At 39.9% G+C, this 14481-nt stretch overlaps 1 protein-coding gene across 1 annotated transcript in view; it reads left to right on the forward strand.

The window, feature by feature from the left end:
• Nucleotides 1-322: 322 nt before the first annotated feature.
• The window catches only part of ITGBL1 (integrin subunit beta like 1), a 262109-nt gene continuing 247950 nt past the window's right edge, over nucleotides 323-14481 (forward strand). The window contains exons 1-2 of the mRNA XM_077158609.1: nucleotides 323-597; nucleotides 1584-1801. Of these exons, the coding sequence (XP_077014724.1) occupies nucleotides 500-597; nucleotides 1584-1801 (316 nt within the window). The 5' untranslated portion in view covers nucleotides 323-499. The remainder of the gene's footprint in view (nucleotides 598-1583; nucleotides 1802-14481) is intronic.

Consider the following 14481-nt stretch of genomic DNA (forward strand, 5'->3'; position numbering starts at 1 on the left):
GCACGAGGTGAAAGCAATTCCTTAACTAGTGCCCACTCTGATACGTGACGGCCAGCCCTCTTCACTTTTACATTTCAGGGATTATTTAATGGTCTCTTTAACATTAGCCAGCCCAAATATTCTCTTGTCAAGTATATCTGGGGCCTATACTTGAAGAAAGAAACAACTTTCTCAAATCTGTGAGCAGGACACTTTTTTTTTTTAATGTCAAAATAAACCATCTGCTTGTACAACTGTTTCTAATTACTTCTCTGCCTAGACGCTCCACTTGAGGGGTTTGGCACCAGCACCCCGCCCAGAGCGGTGCCGCTGCCCAAATCCTCGCAGGCAGCTCTTCAAAGTATTTGCAGCTCCTAGGAGATCTCGGGACCTGCAGGCCTGGGCGTCGGTCCGTCTGTCTGCCGGGCCATCTGCTGGTGCACGCCTCCTCCCGCAGCCTCCCCCAGCCAGCCCCACCTTGCAGAAGCGCAGCTCGTCCTTCACAGCCCGAGAGCTCAGCATGCGTCCCCCAGGCTTCAGGAACTTCTTGCTGCTGGCGTCCTCCCTTCTTTTCGCTGGGCTGTCAGCCGTTCCTCAAAGCTTCTCGCCATCTCTGAGGTGAGCCGGGTTGTTATTCTTTAAGATAGACCTACCCGACAGTTGGTTGCTTTGCGTGGCAGGGCTCAAGCTTGCAGGATGGCTGCTGTAAGCCAAAAGCAGTTAAGAAGTTGGACGCAGGATAAAGTGTTTTCAACCTGTTCTTATCCCTTTCTCTGTACCCTCACTGGGGGTTGCTTAACCTGTGTCCTTTTACTTTTTTGTTTTTTCAGATAAATATAATCAGTGAATAGAATATTTAATTCCTTCTCATGCAAATACTTATGAGGAGTAATTTCTGCCAGAAGTTATAGGTAGTCCTAACATATACCTGTGGGCTTATAGCCTGTAAGACAGTATTACTTCTGTTTTTCAATAGCACCAACACAGGGTCCATATTAGGTTTTGAAAGAGACTTTGAGGTGCATTGCAATAAATAAAGTTTTTAAAACTCTGATTTGGAAGGAATTATTCATGCATGTTTTTAAAAATTATATGCTCTATGCTACTATAAAGTGTATAGATATTTTTATGTATTCATCTTTCTCTCTCTTTTTTTTCATAATATCCCCCCGCCATCAAGTAATAATGGGACACTTTTTAAGGGAACTGAAAAGAGAAATCAGCCAAGTGTCATACTTTGAATTAAGTTATTTATCTAAATGCACATATAAGATTCAGTGAAAAGCCGCCAAGGGGTTAGGTTGGATCACCTCTGCCCACCTAGGAGATGGTCGTATTTGCTGGTGGGCAGGTTACTGCTTAGATATTTTGGATCATGGTCATTTTGATGGTCAGGGGGACAGCTGCTGAGTGGTACCTGTTTGCCCGGGAAAATGCACTCCTTTCTGGCGCAGATGTGAGCCCCAGAGAAATGTGGGACCTCAGGCTTTCCTTTCGGGGGGATGTAAATCTCCAGTTGGAGTGGGCTTTAGGAGGAGAGGTGGGTTTCGGGTAGAGGTGTTTGGGCCTTGAGCAAGTCCTGAGTGGTTTGTCACCCCATGCAGGAGCTGGTCGGGCGCCGCCTGCAGGCTGTCCCGGGCTGAGTCCGAGCGCCGGTGCCGGGCACCTGGGCAGCCCCCGGGGAGCGCTTTGTGTCATGGCCGGGGCCGATGTGACTGTGGAGTCTGCATCTGCCATGTGACCGAGCCAGGCATGTTCTTCGGGCCCCTGTGTGAGTGCCACGAGTGGGTGTGCGAGGCCTATGACGGGAAGACCTGTGCAGGTAAGGGGGAGCAATCCCCGTTCTTATTCCTCAGGCTGGCAGGGATAAAGGAGCACCTATGGGAATGAGGCACACAGTCAGTTGCCAGGATTCCTGCCATTTCACGTGGGAGTGGAGGGGCTGCAGGGACGGACCTCTTTGCAAATAGCTATCAACTAAGTTACTGCAACCGGTGGAAGGGCTTACTTTCCCTGGTCAGTCCTGGACTCATTTATTATAATACTTTTCTTCCTCCCAGGGACCAAACATAAGAGGATACTATTTGTAGTATTATTCACTTAATTATAAATCTCTCTTGTCTCTTCTTAAGTTCCTTTTCACAGTCAGAATTTCCCAACTTCCTCACAAATGGCATTCCTTTGCTGGGTTCTCCCACATGGATCAAGAATGTTAATCATAATATTTGCAAATCATAAGTCTGTGTTTTATTTCTGCTTAGAAAACACGTGGTATATTATTTTCCTCAATTGCGGGGTGGCCAGTTATGTCTTTGAATTCTAATTTGTCCGCTCATACTTCGGACACAGTTGACAAATAGGAGTGCATATCAAAAAAATGTGACAGTGACAAAATAAACAGGCATATATTTACTGAGAAAGGAATTGCTTTTGTATTGTTGTAGCGGCTTGCATGTTTTGAGCTGCAGTGAAATTTGGTATTTTGTTAGCAGTTGGGGTGGAGTGAAAATAAATGTATTTCCCTTGCACATTTTTAAGGAGTAATTTGGGCTCTGATATTGGAAAGGGTCGCACTATTTCTTGCTAGGAAACACCCCTGACCACTCTACAAATTTCACGTAAACATGTCATTTACTTAAGGCCACGGAGCTTAACTGTGAACCACACCGGAACTCTCTTAGTACACGAATAACACAAATGCATTCCAAGCAAGGTTTGGCAAATTCGAAGGAAAAAAAAATAGCAACTTATTTTGACCACAATGTAGCTAGAATAAGACATCCAAAACTAACACAAAAGAGATCAAGAATGAGTTGTTAGCAAAAAGAATAAATGTTATTTCTTTGGCATCTGGGGCCCAGGAGTGCACAATGATAGTACCCAAGATGCAGGCTGTTCAGCAGTGGAAAAAATAGTCAGATAAGTAATTTGAAGGGACACAGGTGCACCTACGTGGTTTGTTTACCCCGTGAAGGCTGCAGCTCAACCCTTTAAAAATACCGAGTGCCACGATCTATTATTTTAACTTAGTTCCAGAAACTGCAGTATTTACCAAGTAGTCCTTTGGAATGAAAGCTGTGTAGGGTATTTCTTTCCAAATCCAACTGTTATCTGGCTTCTCAGGCTTTTATCACCTCTGACAAGGCCTCCTTGCTTTCAGGAGGCCTTTTCAGGCCTTTTTGTATTGTATTATTTCAATTCAAAGTAAGAGCTGAGAAGCAGTCATCAACCTGTGAAACTAGTTGTCGGTGCCATCAGATAAATTTCCCTTATTGCTAAACATTAGCTGGTTCCTTTCTCTAAAGCTATTCTCAGACAACAATCCCATGGCATATGGTGATTTTTTTTTTCTCCCATCTAGAGGGATTTGTTGTTTGCTTATGACATCCTTGTCACTGCATTCTTTCCTCCCTGATACACAATGCACAACTTACTCTGTCATGGTTTTTTCTTATGTGCGCGTTTCTTGAGAACATGAAACGTTACTCTCTAACTAAAGACTGGATGAAATAATTATGCTCATTTTGGGGCCTGTTTTATGGGGCCTTGTATAGAAAACTATCCTGTGTATGCCCTGACCGTCTCATTAGCCATGCCAGTGGGGAGATCCATCATACGCAGCCCTGAATTGCCCACTTGTCTGCTCAGTCTCTGCTTCAAGTTTGGCTTCTCAGTTCCAGTTTCCTGAAACTGTTCCAATTTCATAGCAACTAAGATGTGAACATAACAGGCTGTCTTATTTTTGTGTGCATGAATGAAAATACCTGCATCTTCTCCTATATGGTAAGCCCCTGTAGGTCTTTTACCAGAGAGAAACTTCCACAGACAGTCCCTACCTCTGTAAAGAAAACAACATCATGCTGTGCTAGAGTGGGTAAGAGTATGGGCTCTACTGAAAAGTTTCTGGGGTTCGAATTCCTGCCCTACCACTTAATAGCTGCGAGAAATTGGTTCATTATTTAAACAGTCTGGGCCTTGACTTCTTCATCTGTAAAATGGCAATAAAACATAACCTACCTAGTATGGTGTTATATGTACCATGTTATTATTATTATATGTGGATGGATAAATAGATAGCCTGACTTTTTATTTGTTGGGCAAAACTAAACTAAAGCAGTTCAGTTTTCTTAATGTAATTTGGGCTTGTTATTGATTCAGGGCCCAAAAGGTCAAACAAGGATAGCTATTTTGGTCCAGCCTTAGAGCAGCTGTATTAGACACACTATGCCTTTGTAAAATCCATTGGGATTCTTACCCTGTGAATCATAAGAAACATACTTATTTGAAGTAATTGAAAGTGAATACGTCCACACTATCAAGTGCTCTAAATTCTTACAATGTCTGTTTGGTTATAGCACATGAATCTTCGTCAGACTTGTATAGCATAAAGGTCTGGCCCGTGATTGTTCCTAAGGGTATGATGTTCTAATAAGGAGTAAACAAAATTTTTAAACATTTTATTTTGAAATACTTTTAAACTTACAAAATAGTTACAAAACTAGTACAAATCCCATACAGACAACTCCAACATAACACTATCCGCAGATTTCAGGTCTACCAGTTTTATAATTTTGCTGTATTTACTATATCACCCTATCGATCTACTATTCATTTATCAATCCATCTTCTGAATACTTGTGTGTAGGTTGAATGCATTATACTCATTGAACATGTAATGCCATGTATGTCTCCTAAAAACAAGGATATTCATTTATGCATCTTTTTTTTTTTTTTTTTTTTTTAGAGAGAGGGAGGAAGGGAAGGAAAGACAGAGAAGGAAGGAAGGATGGAAGGAAGGAAGAAAGGGAAACATCTTTAAACATTTTCTTGTTTTTTATTACATTTTGTTTGTTTGCTTGCCCTTTCTACATGGGCCGGGGCCGGGAATCGAACCGGGGCCCCCCGGCACGGCAGGCAAGCACTCCCGCCCGCTGAGCCACCGCGGCCCGCCCTATGCATCTTTTTTTATACTCTCATTTCTTTCTTTTAAACTTTTAAATTGTAGAATATAATATATATATATATATATATGTATACACAAAGAGAAGAAAGAAAAAAGCAATAATTTTCAAAGCATATTTCAACAAGTAGATACAGAACAGATCCTAGAGTTTGTCATTGGCTGCCATTCCACCAGCTCAGATTTTTCCATCTAGGTGCTTCAAAACATTGGAGACTAGAAGGAGTATAAGGGCAGTTATCTAAGTTCAAGAAACTTAACATGGATAATAAAGCTTAAAGTCTATATTACAGTTTTTCATGTGTCCCAATAATGTCCCTCTGAGCCTTTTCTCATCCCTTGCTGTTTCTCATTTGAGACCATGTATTGCATTTAATTGTCATTGTCTCTTTGGTTGCTCTTCTTCATACATTTTGAGTACATATAAACAACCTAATTTTTCCCATATCAATCACTCACAAGTTAACATTTAGTGGAATTAAACCCTTTTTAACATCTCTTATAGGGTTGACTCTAGTGGTGACAAATTCCTTCAGCTTTTGTTTATCCAGGAATGTCTTAATCTCTCCCTCATTTTTGAAACAGTTTTGATGGATATAGAATTCTTTTTATTTTTTTGGATGCTGTATGGCAGGGTCACATTTCATTATTTTTCCGTGTGAGTATCCCATTATTGCAGTACTATTTTTTGTTGAGTTTGTTTTTTGGGAAGTGCATGGACCAGAAATCGAACCTGGTTCTCCCACATGGTAGGCGACAGTTTTACCACTGAACTACCTTGCACTCCTCAGATATAGAATTCTTGGCTGGCATTTTGTTGCATTCAGCACTTTAAATATATCATCCCACTGCCTTCTTTCTTGCCTCCATGATTTCTGAGAAAATCAGAGAAATCAGCACTTAATCTTATTCAGGCTCCCTTATATAAGACACTGCTTCTCTCTTCTGGCTTTCAGAATTCTCTCTTTGTCTTTGGCATTTGACAGTTTGATTATAAAATGCCATGGTATGGGTTTATTTGGGTTTATTCGGGTTTATTCTCTTTGGAATTCATTGAGTAGCTTCATGTCTTTCATTAAATTTGGGGAGCTTTCTGCCATTATTTCTTTGAATATCCTCTTTACCCTTTTCTCCTCCTGTTGGGTTCCCCAAAGTATAAATATTGGTATGCTTGATGGTGTCCCACAGGTTCCACAGTTTCTGTCCACATTTTTTCATTTTATCATCCTTCTCTGTTCCTCAGACTGAAGTGCCTAGCTTACTGGTGTGAAGTACTCAACAAATGGTAGTGCTTATTTTGTCATTTGCTGTACTTTAAGAACTTCATTTTTAAATGCATTCTATTTCATTGTATGGATACCCCAGGCTTTATTTAACCATTCTTATATTGTTGGATGTTTAGGTGGCTTTCAGTTCTTTACTTGATTTCTATTGTTTTTTCTTTGTTGACCCTCTAGGGAATTTTTTTTTTTCCTTTTTTTTTCTGCATGGGCAGGTTCCAGGAATCTAATCCAAGTCTCTGGCATGGCAGGCGAGAATTCTGCCTGCTGAGCACCCTCTAGGGAATTTTTAATATCTATTACTGTGGTCTTCAGCTCTGCTTGGCTTCTTTTTATAATTTCCATCTCTCTATTGGTATTCTCTTTATGGTCATCTATTGTCCTGATTTCCTTTATGTCACTGTCCATGCTTTCCTTTAACTGTTTAGGCATATTTAGGACCATTTAAAAAATCTTTTTCTGTATGTCCCAGGTCTGGTTCTCGTTGTTCATAGTTTCTAATGCTTTAATTTTCTCTTTGCCTGGACTATTACTTCCTGTTTCTTTGTGTGTTTTGTAATCTTTTGTTGAAACCTTGACATTTTGATATTTTAATGTGCCATCGATGGAATTTAAACTCTGAAGCATATGTTCTTTAAGCTTGTATCCAGCTGGTACTACGATGGAGATTTCCTTAATTGTCAGGATTTAACAAAAAAATAAAAGAAAATACACTTCCAATTGTATTTTCCAAGTGCAATTGCTCTCCTTCAAGGCTTATCCATACTGTTAAAAACAAAGTGTAGGTGCTTCCCTGATCCTTCCTGCTTATATCTTGGACATGTGCTTTTGGCCCTAGGAATTCCCACATTTACATGATTCTGAATGTCCCCTCTTCCCTAGGAAGCAGTTTCTTCTGAGTCCCAGACATGGTACTATACATCCTACAGAGAGCAGTACCTTGCCCCGGGCAGCACAATTTGACTCCTCTCTCATAGAGTCCTATAGAGAGTTCTGCAAGCCCCCTTCTATAATCTGGACAAGTTTTGGGATGGTGAGTCCCTCAGACCACCACCAGACAGATTGGGCCAGACATACATGCTCCCAATATATGCATGAGGCTTATTCTCTTCCTCTGGACTGGAACTAGGGATCCCCTCTGAGAGCATAAGCCAGCTCCCTGCCAAGGCAGTGTGGGGTAGGGAAGGAGCCAGCCAGGGCTCCAGGAGATCCTACTCTGTTTAAGTAGCATTTGTCTAGTGTGGGCACTTACCCTGTTACTGCAGTCTATGACTTTTCTGGAACTTTGAGAAAGATGCTTCTGCCAGTTCTTGGTGGTTGTTCAAAGCTTCTGTGAGGGCACAGAGCCCTGAAACATATCACTCTATCATCTTAAATGGGGCAGGAGTAAACCAATTTTTGAGAACAGCAAAATATTAGGCTACATGGAAAGAAATGTTCAGTTGATATTTTTAAGGCATCCTGGTTAACCTCTTAAACAGCTATGATTGCACTAAGTAAAACATTGATTTCTTAACATTTTTTTCTTATCATGTTTTAAATATGTCACTCAAAACAGAATCTGTTTTAGTAATTGGGAAGAGTGAATTTAATTCAAGAGTTAATTGACTTTAGCAAGCACTTGTAAAGTATGATTTATTTGGTAGGCTCTCTGTTTGCTGTTGAGGATGATATAAAGATGAAGAAAATATGGCAGTTCACAAATTGAGTAGGGAGATTAAGAGAAGCAACAGAATATAATTTCCACAAGTTCCCACCAATTTCTACAGGGGTTCTATTGGGGCAAGTTTTAAATATTGTGACTAAAAGTTATAGAGAAAGAGGTAGCATTTGATGTAAGTTTTTATGGATAGGGTTTTTTTTTTTTTTAATCCAAAAGTGTACTATCGGAATTCTGCAGTGAAGAAAAATTCAAGCAAATATTTAGAAGCAGACAAGCATGTGGGTATGTTTTGAGAACAATGACGTATACAGGAGTTGGCTTGGCTGAACTTTAGGCCTGGGAGAAAATAGAAAATATGCTGAGATTGCAGTTGGACATGCTGTGGAATCTGAATGGAGACTTGTACTCAGTTACACAGTGTGTAGGAGCCATGAAGCGTTTTGAGCATAAGATTGATGGTTATTGCTCTGATTCATGAAAAGTAACACATTGTGAGTTGGAGTAGTGAGACTTGATGGGGGAGGAAACTCAGTTTAGAGAGTAGAGTTAATAAGGACAGAATTATGTTGGATATTAAAAATAAAATTATGAAGATTTTCAATGTCAAATCACTGTGATTTGGTACCAAAGCATGAGTATGATGATGAATTGAAATTGATGCTGAGTTTATAGGTCTGAATAACTGGAAGCAAGACAAAATTGCTGAAGGAATAAGAAAGTTGGGGAAAAAACAGATAATTCCTAATAAATGATGTAAAGTCTTTATTAAATTAAAATAATTATTTTTATCCAGAATTGCTGTAAAATGAAGAATTGCTTGAAGAATGAAAGTCTGGACTTTATTGGAAGACAGGTCTGGGACTGGGTGGGTATCTCATGGGGGTGAGACCTTGAGCCAGTCATTTGCTGTCTCTGAAACTTAGTGTGTTTTCCTGGAACATACTTGTATTGGTTTGCTAAAGCTGCTGGAATGCAATATACCAGAAATGGCTTGGATTTTATAAAGGGAATTTATTAAGTCACAAGTGTACAGATCTAAGGTCATAAAAATGTCCAAACTAAAGCATTCAGTGAAAGATACCTTGATTCAAGAAAGGGCCAATGACATTCAGGGTTCCTCTGTCAGATGGGAAGACACATGGTGATGTGGGCTAGCTTTCTCTCCCAGCTTCATGTTTCAAATTGCTTCCCTGGGGGCATTTTCTCTCTGCATCTCCAAAGTTCTCTTGTCTGTGTCAGCTCTCAGGCTTTTTTTCAAAATGGTTCCCTCTTAAAGGACTCCAGTAAGCAACCTCTCCTTGAATGGGTGGACACACATCTCCATGGAAACCACCTAATCAAAAGATCCCACTCACGACTGGGTAGACCACATCTCCACAGAAACAGTTTAATCAAAAGGTTCCCACCCAACAATATTGAATTAGAAATAAATAGCATGCTTTTCCTGGGGTACAAAAGTTTCAAACCAGCACAATAGTTGTGAATGTAAAGAGCCTGGCATAGAGACTGGGATTATTTTGTATGGTTCATAGAAAAAATATATGTATATATTTTGCATGGGTAGGCACTGGGAATCAAACCCGGGTCTATGGCATGGCAGGCAAGAACTCTGCCACTGAGCCACCGTGGGCTGCCCCATAGAAAATATTTTTAATGCTCACAAAATTTATATTTTTAATATTTTATAATTTATATATTTATTCAGAATATGTAATACTTATAAAGATTTGAATATATATATAAACACAAACAATACAAAAGAATTAAAATACATTAAAACATCCCTAATATATAAATTTTGGTAATTATTTTCTTGGAGGCATTTCTGATTTTTACACTACGTTGAATGTATGGCCATTAAATAAAATTTTTTATGAGAACTTGACTTTCTGGCTCTCTGTACTGTGTCTTAGGGCTGCTTGCTCTGATTTTTCTCCACCTTTGCATTTTTCTCAGTTGAATAATTTCCTTCCAAGCATATTTTGTGGAATTACTGTTTATTTTTCCCTTCCTTAGTCATTTTCGAATTTCCTCGTCCTTTCCTCTCCTAAAACCTTATCCTATCTTATTTCCCCACTCATTTACCTCCATCTAGCCTTCTCTTATTTACTATCTTTTTTATTTTTCAACATTCTCTTTGTGTCCTTGAATCAGGGGCACCAAACACATAAGAACATTGTCTATTCTTTAATCCGTTTCTCCAGTAAACTAATGTGTCAGATAGGCAGATTCTTGTTTCCACATTGCTTCATTGAAACATTTGCTGCTGTTTTGGAGATCTCAACTGCAAGCTTACCCACTTGACATAAGTCTCTTTTTTGAGCTCTAATGTTCTATGCTCTCTTAAATTCATCCACTTTGAGTAGATGCATCTTACCCCAAGTTATACATAAAGGTTAAATGATTTTCATCCTCCAAAATGAATGTCAGACCCAGGCATCATTTTCCCTCAAATTTACTGCTTCATTCTGACACAGCACTGCAGCTCTTCCATAGAGACTGAAATACCTTGGCCTCGGGCCATGTCATCTCAGCACCTTGATAAGCCAGAAGAGCATATTTATAACATTATGGTAGATAGATCAAATATTCTGAGTGTGACAAGTTCAGTAGCTATATTTTGAGTAAAATTTCCCCAGAAAAAGAAGGGAACATATGGGAACAAATTTTTGTGTCCCAAGTTTTAAATTTGTAAATCATAAACCTCCTCCACTGGATTCTGAAAACACAATATACATTGAGGCATGATGCTAAAATAATGTATCATGTCTCTTGATATCAGAATCATCAAAGAAGCTGTTGCACTTTCTAGGCCTCAGACATAGATGGTTACATTTGACCTTGTGATTCACTGTTCTCAGAGACTTGAGGTGGGTGAGCAGATTCTCCAATATGACCCTTCAACTGAGGAGTCCCTGTCTGAAAAGTTATGAAGTAAGGCAAAGCATTTATATTAGTCAGGGTTCTCTAAAGAAATAGAACAAACAGGAGATATCTGTAAATATGAGATTCATAAAAGTGTCTCATATAACAGTAGGGATGCAAGAATCCAAAATCCATAGGGCAGGCAGTGAGGCTGACAACTCTGATGAAGCATCTCAATGAATTCCACAGGAGAGGTTGGCTGGCTGAAGAAAAAGTGAAAATTCCCACTTCTCCCTTATAAGTCTTCAACTGATTGAATTAAATCCAGCTGACTGGATTCTTTAGTTGTTCAATTGATCACACAGATGCAATCAACTGACTGATAATTTAATAAATCAGCCTTTTGGTTTATTAACCAGCTATGAAATATCCTTGCAGTAATGGCTAGGCCAATGCTTGCCTAAATGGACAATAGGGCACCATCACGTGGTCAAGTTCACATCTGAACCTAACCATCATAGTCCACCCTTTGTCAACTTGGCAGCTATACACATCACCCTAAATCATACTTAATCTGTAAATAGAATAGAATAACAGACATATGTTTTGCCTAACAATACCTAACTGCCCTGCATACAACTGGAAACTCACTAAATCTCTCCAGAATAGGGTACAAGTACCTAGGTAGCTTTCACTCTTAAACTTGATATCCTTTAACTCACATACTATAACACAAAACAGTACAATTTATGCCATATAAGAAGAAAACAAGAAATTTGCTTATGTACAAGTACAAACATACTCCAGGTTAGTGTGATGCCCCAATAAATCCCAGAGTGGTTTGAACAGTGAATAAAGAAGTATTTGCAAATTCCCCTTGGGGGAATGGGGAGAAAGGGAGAAATATTCAGCTTCCCCATTTGGAGAATTCCTGGTATTTTTGCAAGCAGTGGGGACAACCAAGTCAATAGGCTGAGACCTCAATCTTGGGGTTTGCCCCTATGAAACTTATCCCTGCAAAATATAGGCTGAGCCTACTAAAAATTAGTCCTAGGAGTCACTCCTAGAGAACCTTTTTGTTGCTCAAATGTGGTCTCTCTCTCTCTCTCTCTAAGCTGACACGGCATGTGAACTCACTGCCTTCCTCCTCTTGTGGGACATGACTCCCAGGGATGTAAACCTCCCTGGCAACATGGGACAGAAATCTTGGGATGAGCTGGGACTTAGCATCAAGGGGTTGAGTAAACCTTCTCAACCAGAAGGGGGAAGAGAGAAATGAGACAAAATGAAGTTTCAGTGACTGAGAGATTTCAAATAGAGTCGAGAGGTTATCCTGGAAATTATTTTTGCACATTAAATAGATATCTCCTTTTTAGTTTATGGTGTATTGGAGTGGCTAGAGGGAAGTACTTGAAACCATAGAGCTGTGTTCCAGCAGCCATATTTCTTGAAAATTGTATAATGATATAGCTTTTACATAGTGACTGTGTGATTGTGAAAACCTTGTGTCAGATCTCCTTTTATCTAGAGTATAGGCAGATGAGTAAAAAATATGGATTAAAAGCTAAATTTAAAAATTTTTAATTTTATTTATTTGAAATACTAGTGGTCAATGAAAGGGAGGAGTAAGGTGTATGGTATGCATGAGTTTTTTCTTTTTTCTTTTTATGTCTTTTGCTGGAGAGATGTAAATGTTCAAAAAATTATCATGGTGATGGACACACAACTTTGTGATGATATTATGAACCCTTGATTGTACACCATGTATGGAATGTTTTATGTCAAGAATGTTAACATACATTGTATGTTTGTTAAGGTTTACTTTAAAAATATTTAAAAATATATATCCTCATAACAGAACCAGGAGGAAATATTCATACCATCACAGTCCTCATTTCTGTAACTGATCAAGTGGTTGTTCATATTTATCACTAGCTTCTTTGACTACTCATTCCATGTTCCCTTTAGCCTCAGCAAGCACTTCAACTGGCTGTGGTTCTTTGCCTGTTGGGGTGACCCAAACCTTTATTCCTGAAGTTTTTTAGCCTCTGGTAGTCCTTCCTCGATTGGGTTATTATAGTTTTCCATTGATTTTAATCCGAGGACATGGTACTACTAAGAGATACCCTAGGGGAGCTCCTAAATTCCAGGCAAACTCTTCTTTACCTCCATTGTGTAGCTGCAGTCCTATTTCCCCCTTGATAATAAGGATCAATCATCCCAGCCATGACAGTAATCCTCTTCCTTGCCTGTTGATTTAGAGGCTGTGAGAAGCCCAAAGTTGCCAGGTGGCAGTCTTAACTTCCAGTTCAGTGGAATCATTGTTGTGTCTCTTGTAGGAGCACTCCTCCTCTTGCAACTAAGACCTGTAGACGTTCAGAGTTTATGGTTGCAGGGACAGGAGACAAAAATCTTTCTAGTGGATCACTAGGGGTGATAGTGAGTAGTGTCATTCCCATTTAGGTCCCTCGAATCCTGGATCCATGAACCCTGGCTATGGGAAAAACAGCACCATAGAGTGGACACTGATTAGGGCATCTCCTGGAGAGCACTGTCCCAGTCCTGCAAGGAACCTAGTTAGCATTGTAATTGATAGTTCCAAAGGTCATTCCACTGTTCTATCAACCCAGCTGCCTCTGGATGATGGGGAACATGTTAAGACCAGAGAATTCCTTGAGCATGTGCCCATTCCTGCACTTCATTTGCTGTGAAGTGGGTTCCTTGATCAGAAGCAATGCTGTGTGTAATACCATGATGCTGGATAAGGCATTCTATAAGTCCACAGATGATAGTTTTGGCAGAGCATTGCTTGCAGGGAAGGCAAACCCATATCCAGAGTAGGGGTATATTCCAGTTAGAATAAATCTCTGCCTCTTCCATGATGGTAGTAGTCCAATGGAACCAACCTTCCACCAGGTAGCAACCCGATCACTTTGGGGAATGGTGCCACATTGGGGACTGGGTATGGGTCTCTGCTGCTCACAGATTGGGCACTCAGCAGATGCTGTTGCCAGGTTGGCCTTGGTGAGTGAAGTCCATGTTTCTGAGTCAATATATAACATCTATTCCTACCACCATGCCCACTTTATTCATGAGTCCAGTGACAGAGGTGGCTGGGGAAAGAGGATGAATTGTATAAACAGAATGGGTCATCTTATCCACTTGATTATTAAAACCTTCCTCAGCTGAAGTCACCCTCTGGTGAGCATTCACATGGGACACAAATATATATTCATGTTTTTTGCCCACTCAGAAAAGTCTAACCACATACCTCTTCCCTGGATTTCTTTGTTGCCAATTTTCCAAGCATGTTCCTTCCATGTCCCAGACCATCCAGTCAAACTTAGTAACAACCCATCAGTCAGCACACAAATGTGGATCTGGCCAATTCTGAGCCACAAATGAACTGTACTGAGCTCCTTTTCTCTGTCCCTTCTGATCTCTTCTTTTAAACCTCTTTCATTGTGGAGGGCACTCCAGATAACAGATGTAATCAGCCATAGATGTATTTCATATGCTGATGATTTAAGTCCAGAGCAACAGAACAGCTGGGCACCATCATCTGGCCAACTTGACACCTGAACATAAATATCATATGTCCACTCCTTGTCTCCTAGGCAACTATACACATCACCTTAAACTGCACTTAATCTCTAAATAGAAAAGAATTACAGACATTTTTTTCTTAACAATGCTCATCTGCCCTGCATACAATGCACTGAATGTTTCCATAT

Source organism: Tamandua tetradactyla, chromosome 4, assembly GCF_023851605.1.
Source record: "Tamandua tetradactyla isolate mTamTet1 chromosome 4, mTamTet1.pri, whole genome shotgun sequence".
Taxonomy (NCBI): Eukaryota; Metazoa; Chordata; class Mammalia; order Pilosa; family Myrmecophagidae; genus Tamandua; species Tamandua tetradactyla.